The sequence below is a fragment of the Panthera uncia genome, chromosome B1, assembly GCF_023721935.1.
Source record: "Panthera uncia isolate 11264 chromosome B1, Puncia_PCG_1.0, whole genome shotgun sequence".
NCBI lineage: Eukaryota > Metazoa > Chordata > Mammalia > Carnivora > Felidae > Panthera > Panthera uncia.
Genome location: NC_064811.1, coordinates 89,715,544 through 89,726,010, shown reverse-complemented (window position 1 = coordinate 89,726,010; position 10,467 = coordinate 89,715,544). Strand labels below are relative to the sequence as shown.

The 10,467-nt window shown below is 39.4% G+C and overlaps 1 protein-coding gene across 4 annotated transcripts in view; it reads right to left on the bottom strand.

The window, feature by feature from the left end:
* Positions 1-8,160: 8,160 nt before the first annotated feature.
* SEC24B (SEC24 homolog B, COPII coat complex component) overlaps positions 8,161-10,467 on the bottom strand; it is a 100,270-nt gene continuing 97,963 nt past the window's right edge. For all 4 annotated transcript variants that reach the window (XM_049631010.1, XM_049631011.1, XM_049631012.1 and 1 more), the window contains 2 exons: positions 10,278-10,381; positions 8,161-10,032 (listed from right to left, as the gene is read on the bottom strand). In XM_049631010.1, coding sequence (XP_049486967.1) covers positions 9,918-10,032; positions 10,278-10,381 — 219 coding nt within the window. In that variant the 3' untranslated portion in view covers positions 8,161-9,917. The remainder of the gene's footprint in view (positions 10,033-10,277; positions 10,382-10,467) is intronic.

The following is a 10,467-nucleotide window of genomic DNA, read 5'->3' as shown; positions in this document are numbered from 1 at the left end:
ATGGTCTTAAATGAATTTATCAGAAAACAGAAAAGTTTGAAAATAAACTAAGCTCACCATCCAAGAAGCTAGAAAAACAGCAGCAAAAATAAACCCAACAGAAATAGTAGAAAGGAACTGATAAAGGTAGAAGCAGAGAATAAATCCAACTTCCTCTACGGTTATTCTGAAGCAACGTCTCCCCATAATAGAGTGAGTCAATAAAACCAAGACTTTTTTTTTTGTTTTTTTTTTTTTTTAATTTTTAACGTTTTTTTATTCTTATTTTTGAGACAGAGAGAGACAGAGCATGAATGGGGGAGGGTCAGAGAGAGAGGGAGACACAGAATCTGAAACAGGCTCCAGGCTCTGAGCTGTCAGCACAGAGCCTGACGCGGGGCTCGAACTCACGGAGCGTGAGAACATGGCCTAAGCTGAAGTTGGCCGCTTAACCGACTGAGCCACCCAGGCGCCCCAAGACTTTTTTTTTGTATGTTTGTTTTTTTAAGACACCAAGACAGGCAACCCTGAAACAAGAATGATCAAGAAAAAAGGAAGAAGAAATACATAAACATAACAGAAAGGATGAAAAAAGCTAATTGAGAAAAGAAAAAAGCTAACCATCAATTAATAGTTGCTTATACCAATAAACAAACTATAAAGACTATAAAGACTGTAAAGATCAAACCTCAACAAAGAGAACCTGAATAGATCAATGGTCATAGATTCAAACAGCGGTTAATGATCTACCTGGAAAAATGTCCTAGGCCCATGGACCAGTTCAATCAAAACCTCAAGAATAGATAATACCTATCTTATACACCAAAATCTATCCAAATTGTTCCAAAGCATCACAACAGATGGGAAGCTATTGAACTTATTTAATAAAACTAGCATAATGCTGATCAAAATTAAACAACTGAATACTATAAAAGCTAACTGCAGACTAACAGTTCAAACCCATTATTGTTCAAGGGTCAACTGTATCTACTATGTCTGGGAGTTACACAAGACTTGGCATATTTGTACCATATAATTCTCAAAAAATTCTTAGCACAGAATGATCTCTAATAGGGATACTAAGTTTAGGGACTTGCCCTAACCCTAACCCTGCCAGAGACACTAGAATTCAAATTTTGTTCTGTGTGGCTCTCAAACCCTGTTTTTTTCTACTAGAGTTGGTCTAATGTGATAGGACAGATCCAGGGCTAGAATTGAGTTCTTTTTCACTGTCAATTTTGTTTGACCATATCTCTCAGACCATTTTCCAATTTCTATTCAGCACAGTGTAGAATGTTAGCTGGCATTCTTTACCTAGCGGGAGACAGACACCTTAATTTTTGAAGAGTTTGGGTCATCAGTGACCCCCTCCTTTTTTTTTTTAAACTGAATTTCTGTAATATTCCATTAACTTTGAGAATTCAACATAAAAATATTAAGAGGCATTCTGAAAAACCCTGTAGGTCCCAGATATAGTCCTATCTGCCCCATTGTATAGCAGGAAATTAATTCCTTTTCACAGTCAGAATCAATTCCCTCTGGCTGTTGGTATACAAAGCCAACTTACAATTCAGTGGGAACATTATTGTGTCGCCCAGTAGAAGCATGTCGCTTTTGGGAACTAAGAACCCAAATTCTGTGAACAGGTTAAGAGCAAAAGCTCTTAGTTCCAATCTTGATTCTTAGACCCGTGTGTTCTGGCTATGGGAGAAAAATTTTGGTTGCAGACTTACAACATATACTACATCTTGTGAAACAGTACACCAGCAGTCACTTTGAGTCTTTGCTAGGACATTCCATTTGTCTATCAGGACTGCTGTCTTTTGAGTTGACAGGTTGTGGTAAGACCGGCGAATTCTCATTGCCATTACTTCTTTTGCCATGGGATGGGTTATGTGATCAGAAGCAATGTTGTGGAGGTCCCATGGTAATGATGAAGGCATTCTGTAAGCCCGTAGATGGTGGTGTTGGCAGAAAAACTGCAGGCAGGACAGGCAAAGTCATACCCAGATTACGTGTCTACTCCATTGGTGACAAATTGCTCCATGACCGAAAGGTCCAGTGTAATCAACCTGCTAGTGGGTAGCTGCCTTGTTTCCCAAGGAATGATGTCACATTGAGAAACCAAAGTAGGTCTCGGCTGAGAACAGGTTAGGAATATAGTAGTTGGTAGCCATTTCAGCCTTGGTGAGGGGACATCCATATTATTTAGCCCATGCATAGCTTCTATTCTCACAGATACAGCAACTTCGTACACAGGCCACTGAGCCAAATGCTGGGGTGGCTAAGGAAAAAGGCTGACCTTCACAGAGGGTCACTTTGGCCACCTGACTGAGGTGGACGATTTTTGCTGCAGACGCCCTTTGTTGTACATTCATTTAGAATACAGATACTATCTCACTGTGTCCATTTTATGAAATCCATCCATATACCTGTGTCTCCAAACCTCTTTGTCATTAACTTCCAATCTTGTTCCTTCCAAGTCCCCTATCATTTAAGTAGCCATCAGCTACTGCCTGGGAGGCCGTACAGGCCATCTTAGTCTGGACACTTGTACAGTTTGTGTTCTGTCCATAAAGAGGATTTCCATTCACCACTACACTAATACTATAGCAGTCCCGTTGGTGCTGGGTTCTCATGTTTTCTTCCTTAGTTAACTGGTTACAGGGAAATACCTCATAAGGCCATAGATGGGAAGTGATGCGAAGGCCGAAGGAGCAGCTGCCCTCATCATCTAAGCCACCTGCTCACGCAACTCACCTCAGGCCCAGCTGGGCCCAGTATCTTATACACTATTTCCATTTAACAGTAGACCACAGTTGGGCCTGCTTAGTCTTACTGGCCGGTTCACACCGGTCAGCTCACATCACAAGAGCACTTGATATCTTGTAGCGGACAGTCCAGTAGCAGTCTAGGAGATGTTCTCAAAAAGAAAGAAGTTTTGTTTTGTTTTGTTTTGTTTTGTTTGCAGAAGATATGGGTGCTCTAACACCCTCGAGAGGTCTGTACATCTCCACTGAGACGGCATACGGCATTCATATTTGCCACAGACACTCCAGCTGGATCTGCCAGGTCAGTGAAGCCTGAGCGCCAGAGCGGTTTGCACTGCGGCCTGACTTAGGGCGGAGCTGGCTCTTGCTCTGACCGCACTGCAGACGGGCAGCCTGATACGTTACCTGCTGGACGGGTGGGAGCAGCACACGGAACTGTGGGATGGGTAGCTTCTAAGATCCAAAAAAACACAAGCATCGTACATAGTGCTGTGGAAGGTGACACAAGAAACGGCAACTTGTCTTTCCTTTTGGAGGGAGTCTAGCAACAAACTCCAGACCTCGGACTCTGCAGAAACTTCCGACATGGTGCACTCCTGAGTTTTCATGGGGCTTGTACTCACCTTCCGGCACTATCCCCATTCTCTCCCTCAGACTTTCCTTCAATTTCTACCTAGTGCTATATAGTAAGTTTCTTCTTTTATCCCAAAGAGATTGTTTCTTTACTTTTGTTTCCAGGTTTTCATTTCATCTCTAAGTTAGAATTATTCAAAATTGATTCAACATTTACTGAATGTCTCTGAAGGGCCAGGCATGGCGGGGGTGGGGGTGGGCACAAAGACAACATGCTTAGTCTGAGGGAGAACATAGTTCCTCTATTTAAGGGAGAGTGTCAATTACAACACAGTACGACAGGGGCTATGACAGAGATAGCACAAGGTAGCATGGAAATACACAGGAGGGGCTTCTAATCTAGGTGGGGGAGTGGTCAGGGAAGGCTGCCAGGCGGTAGCCATCTTCAGGCTGAGTTCCAAAAGATGAGCGGGGCTCAGTGAGTAAAGCCAGGATGGAGCTTTACTGTTTTCTGAGTAAGAGGCTTCCTTTTTCTAAGTAAGGGGAGCAGCACAGGCAAAGCCTGGATATGGACAAAGGGCAGCTCCTATAATGTACAGTCATTCTTTTCCTTTCACGGTTATCCTTCTGGTTCCCACCCATTCTCCATTACAATTTTGTCCCCATTCCTTCCCCAACTATGACCCAAAGGTTGCCTTGAGTTCCACAAAGACAATGTAGCTTCACTACGTTTTGGGGGGAAACACCCTTCAGATCCCTTATTGTTTGGGGACACAGAACTCTGGATCCTAGCTATTAAAGAACTCTTCTTTCAGCTTTGACCCTTCTTGCTTTAACAACTTATTCCTCCATTTCTATTAATCTTGACTCTGCAAATAACTACTTATCAGTTTCTATAATTAATTATTTAGCTAATTAATAGCAGATAGTCTAGAGGCACAGTACCTTGCATTCTAGTAAAATTACTCAGCTTTCAATGTGAAGCATATGTTAATAGGATTTCTTATTGTTACTATGTAGGTCACAAGATGTAAGCCCCAAAGAAGCAAGATTTGAAAGAAACTGGAATATGGAAAAAAGAAATTCCATAAAAAATGAAACCAACTTTCCAAACTAGTATAGTGCTTTACAATTTTCCCAAGGGTCTTTGTGAAATGACTCCATTGTAAGAAAGGCTAATCAGTTTTCCAGTCACTAAATTGAATGTGTTTCTGTTATGTTGCCTTTTCTAGGAAAGGGGCTCAGGGATATGTGAGGCAGGATAAATACTAAAACACCCCAGATACAATTGTACCATAAAGTTAACGTTCTATGTAATAAGGAATTGAGAGGAACATACAGGAATTGCATATTATTCATTCCTAAAGAAAAGAATAAGCTTAAACACGTTTAATATTATAAAGCCACAGGCTATTAACTTCAAAAGACTTTGAAATTCTTAGTAATTACACTGCACTTACCTTAATTCTATTTACAAATTAAACTAGCACAGTTTTTTATTTTTAAATTAAAAAAATTTTAATGTTTATTTATTTTTGAGAGAGAGAGACAAAGTGCAAACAGAGGAGGGGCAGAGAGAGAGGAAGACACAGAATCTGAAGCAGGCTCCAGGCTCTTAGCTGTCAGCACAGAGCCCAACGCGGGGCTCGAACCCATGAACTATGAGATCACGACCTGAGCCGAAGTCGGATGCTCAACTGACTGAGCCACCAGCACAGATTAGTTATCAATAAACTGTTACAAGCTAGATAGATGTGTAAATTACACATATTTCTGTTTTAGCAATGAGAGTATGTATAATTATTTTACATCCATTGTACCAAAAAAATATACTTAAAATGTAGTTATAGAAAAGTAGAAAATTGTAGTGGAAAAATAAACATATATACATCACTACACACTAATCAAATTTATCAACAACCTAAATGGCTACCAACAGGTACCTGAAAAGCAAAAATAACAAAAACCATGAACATCTCCCAACAGTGATGATGTACTCATAAGGAAATGCCTGAGTCCTGCCGGAGGGTAGTTTCTGTTAGTTGTCTGACAGACTCTGTGCACTTTGGGGAGTTTTTGAAAAATTATGAACTTTGCATGGGAACCAGGTTTATTAGGAGAATAGAAGTAGAGTCTCAAGTAAATTATTAAAAAAAATTTTTTTAAGTTTATTTTTGAGAGAGAGAGAGAGAGAGAGAGAGAGAGCGCGTGTGCCCAGGTGGGGGAAGGGCAGAGAGAGAGAGGGAGACACAGAATCTGAAGCAGGCTCCAGGCTCTGAGCTGTGTCAGCACAGAGCCCGACGCGGGGATCGAACCCATGAACCAGGAGATCATGGCCTGAGCTGAAGTTGGATGCTTAACCGAGACACTCAGGTGCCCCAAGTAAATTATAATAACACCAGTTCATGTATTTGTTAATTCACAAATGAGTGAATACGAATTTTAGCAATCTTTAACTCAGTGGGTTACTAATAAGTAATACTTTTGGTCTCCAAATTGAAATGAAAATTTATAGAACTATGCATTGTTTACTAATGGCAACTGAAGAAATGGCTTTCATTTTTGGATTAGCTTGTGACCGATCAGAAGGCAATGCATCAATAGCCTGTGTCCCCTAGCTGCGCTACCTTCCCCCCTCAAGCCATATACATGGACACTTCCTGCCCACGTGTTTTATGTGCCATGCCTCACAGGTATTATAAGAAGGCAGACGGGAAGAGACACAATTTTCTGATTGACACAGATTCTATCTCTGAATTCAGAGATTAAAAAAATGAGTGAATCATAAAATATCTACCTACCATTTTTATTTCTCAGGAGGTATCTGTTTCATATGCCAAAGCTTAAGTGCTTTATTTTCCACTTAAAGTCTTCTTTCACTTATCAGTGATTCCACCTAGATAATATCTGCAGTGTTGTTTTTAGCTTTGTGAGGGTTTTTTTTAGGGGGGAGGGGCTTTGAAAGTATTTTTAGTGTCTTTAAAAGTTACTTTAAATTCTAAAAAAAGTTAGTTTGAATAAAGTACTTATGGTTTTCTTAGAATTACGTGTTGCTAATATGTGCAGATTATAGCCTCACATGTTGACCACAACAGATTAATATCCACAAATAGCTTCCAAATATTTTTTTGCAATACAAGTTAATGTATAAAAAATATAATTCTTTTTCCACTGATTTGTGAACTATACTCGATGTGTTCTATAGAAGTATTCCTTAAAAGTAGCATGTAAACAGCAACTCTATAAATCAAATTGTATGTTCCTATTCAGCAGTGGTTCTAGCAGGGGATTAGGAAGTTTTTCACATTACCTGGGATACTCTTTTAAAATACATCTCTCTGGTCAACCCCTTACCAGATGGTGAATATGATTTGAAGCAGAAGAGATGTATATCAAAAAAGGTCTCCCAGGAAATTCTCTTTCCGTTTCCACTACACACACTAAGAACCTCTGACTTAATGACAGCTTCAATTAATTAAAAAGGGGCTCACAGAATTCCTAGTAAGCACGTCTGTCCCTCTCGTCAGTCCCTGCTTCACAAAACAAGGGGCCAGAGACTCGTCCCCCCTGGAGGCAAGGAGATTCTCCATCTCACATGAGGATTAACTCATCATGTCTACATTCCATTTGATGTCAGTCCCTACACATTCTAACGGACCTGGCTGTCTTCTGAGGAGACAACTTCCTTTGCAAACCTTTCAAGAGGTGTCTGTTTTTTATCTCAAACCCTCAGTAGGCACCCCTCAGCTCCTCATTGTGGACATCCAGATTATCCTTTCTCCTTGCCTCCCCCAGGTCCTCTGAGCTCATGCCATCACACTACAGCATATTCCCTGCTCCCTTTTTTCACAGTCCCCATCTCTCTATGACTATTTCTTGTCATTTTCCTTGGAAATTTTAATAGTCGAATAAATGATCCATCTAAAAACCTTGGGTTCTAAGTTCTGACCTCTTCACCTCCTGTGATCTTTTACACCACCTCAATCATCCGCTCCCACAGACAGACCCTAGATCTTGTCATCACCAAAATCTAAACTTCCCCAAATCTCAATTTCAAGCATTCCATATCCTGACTATCGCTTCCTATGTTTCCAGCTCATTCCATCTGGTGTCATACTCTTTTTAAAAATTTTTAAATGTTTACTTATTTTTGAGAGAGACAGAGATGGAGCGAGAACGGGGGAGGTGCAGAGAGGGAGACACAGAATCTGAAGCAGGCTCCAGGCTCCGAGCTGACAGCACACAGCCTGATGCAGGGCTCGAATCCATGACTTGAGCTGAAGTCACTCAACCGAGTGAGCCACCCAGGTGCCTCATGTGCACCTTTCCTTTAAATGAATCTCTCCCTTGCATGCGTCCTCAATTCCCTTGCTCCTCCGTTCCTCCTCATACCAATCCTGCTTAAGTCCAACCCTCCACGAAGCAGCTGGATGTGGCCAGAGGCAAGAGGCACTGCTGAGCTCAATGGTTCCACTTTATGTTCAAGACTCACACCCCAACGTCCTAAGTGCTGCTTGACAATCCTACTACATGCCACTGGTCAATTTAACCTCTCACTCCCCTAAGCGACTATTTCTTGAAGCCTCTCCTACTTTCCCCCTCTCTCAGCTGGTAACTCTGCTGCTTCTTTTACAGAGAAAACAAGGGCAATCCAAAGGTACTTTCCATATTCACTTACCGCTTGGTTGGCTCTTCTTCCAGACACCTGTGTGGGTTTAGGTCTCTGCTCAGCTGTCATTTTCCAGAAGGGCCTTCCCTAGTTACTACCAAAAATAGCATTCTTGATTCCCTTATCCAGCTTTATTTTGTTTTGTAGCCTTCATTACACCTGACATATAAATACATTGTCTTTTTCTCAGTCCTCCACACCATTACCCTAGCCTGTAAGCTCTGTGAAAGTGGGGATTTTGTTTGTTTTATGCCTGGAACAAAGTCTGACAATTATTAAGTGCTTAAAATTACCTCCTGAATGAGTAACAAAATATCCAAATGATTTTTTCTTTCTCAAAGTAGAAACAAGATAGTTTTTGTTATAAAATTACAATATTTAGTTGCCCTTAGAATACTGTAGTTTTTCCTAAAGTTCAATAAGATTCACCCTTGCTGGAGGCATCATGGTACAGAGACAAGTACAGTCTTGGGGGTGAGGTTGGGATGGGAGTAGGTGGTGGGAGGGGAGAACATTTGGTTTTTACTATTAGCTCTGTCATTAATTAGTGAAGTCATTTAGAGTGAGTCATTTAACTTCTCATTTGCATCAAGGAATGTGAGAAGAACATGTTTATTTTTATCTAAAGAAAATAGAGCCACCAAATACATAACTAGTAAAAATCACCCACTAAACACACCAAGTTCCTTCTTCCTTCTGAAGTTAATTGATGGGACTTTTATAGTTATAAAATTCCATTCAATGATCTAATAGATCATTAATAGTTTTTATAGTAAATAACCTGTTAGTAAATGAGAGATTTTTTTCATTAGAATAAAATGACTCTCAAAATTCAAGATGGTAATCTTAACAAATAGGATAGTCACTATGTCATGAAAATTTTCTTGCTATGAATGTATAGGGAAAAAAATGCCTAATTTAACTGAGAAAGACAAATTAAGTTATTCCTAGTCAATACTTGTATGTATTTTGAAAGTAACATTGGCTTTTAGAATACAAACAGAGTAAGTACTTGGTAATGTCCACAAAGTAATAAAAACGTATTGATTCACGGATATCACTAAATTCAAGTAGTAAATTCAACATATCCTATATGTAAAAGTAACACCAACAACCCTCCCCACACACAAAAAGACACCAAATATTGTCAAGCAAAATATTTTTAATTAGTAGGCTGATCATAAATAAATCCACATAAAAGATTTAACAGAATTACAAAGAGTGTTGTATTTCTTTTGTGGACTCAATTCATCATATGCATTAGTCAACCTCATTCTCTAACTGTGACAAAAGAGTTGTCATCCAACGATGCAGCACAGTTTAAGCAATTCATATTTTGTAGTTACATTTTTACATTTTCTTTACAAATGTAACATTTATGTACATTATATATATTTTTCTATAGTTCATGTACTGAAATGCTATTGTTTTTACAGGGAAAATATTGAATTCATTTAATGAATACAAATCATTCCTTGTTAAAAAGTAATTCATATAAACAAGTAACACGGTACCACTGCCTTTTGGCATCTCGTCAGAGTTTCAAGTCCAGAAATGTTATATTAAGTATAGGAAAAAGGGATTTACCTAACTTGACATTAGGACATACCATTCCACATAGCTACATAAATTTGCCAGCTTGCAATGAACAGGGCACTGTACTGCTGCACTACTGAAAATGTGTAGAAACCAACTCAAAATATACTTGGTGAAACAGCATCGTCATGACCACTAATTCGGGCTGAAGAAAATCTGTCGAGTTCTCTCTTCCCCTTTACCTTCTGCCAAAGCCTCGGGGTGCTATGCTACGCACTGTGTCTTGTGACAACAAATGCCTTCATTTCAAACAGCCTGTGTGCTTCTCTGACAGAGTACGCTTTACTCAGGCTACGGATCTTTTGCTTCTTACTCAATTTTATTTCACTTCACTTACAAATCTGCTGCTGAATGTGAAGCAAAAATTCATAGTAAGAGAATGCAGCTTCTGTTCGGTCTTCAATCAAATGTTGAAAAAATTCTGTTTTGGCAGGACTCTCATCTCTGAAAAAGAAAAAGGGGTATTTATCTAGAGATGCACATTATTAAAAAGAATAATTATACATTAAAAAAATCAATACATGGGGACTTTAGGAAAATGGAACGTAAGGGATATTTATCAATTAACAGCATTCTTCTACTAGAATACATTTTCATAATATTATTTAAAGTCTGCTTTGCAGACAAGCAATTTCACACAGATTGCACAGGATACAGCAATTTCATAATTGAGTTACAGAAGTACTTACTTTACCACATGAAGAATTGGGCTTAATGGTCTGTTGTCTCTAAGCCAAGTGATAAAGGATCTCGCTCTTTCTGATGAAAGTGTATCTAGCTCTGGAAGATGCGTCTGGTAAAAGTAACATAGTTAGGAAATTATTTCCCTTTCTCACACACTTCAGCAATATTAGAGCTAAATCATGATTCGTTCCCCCT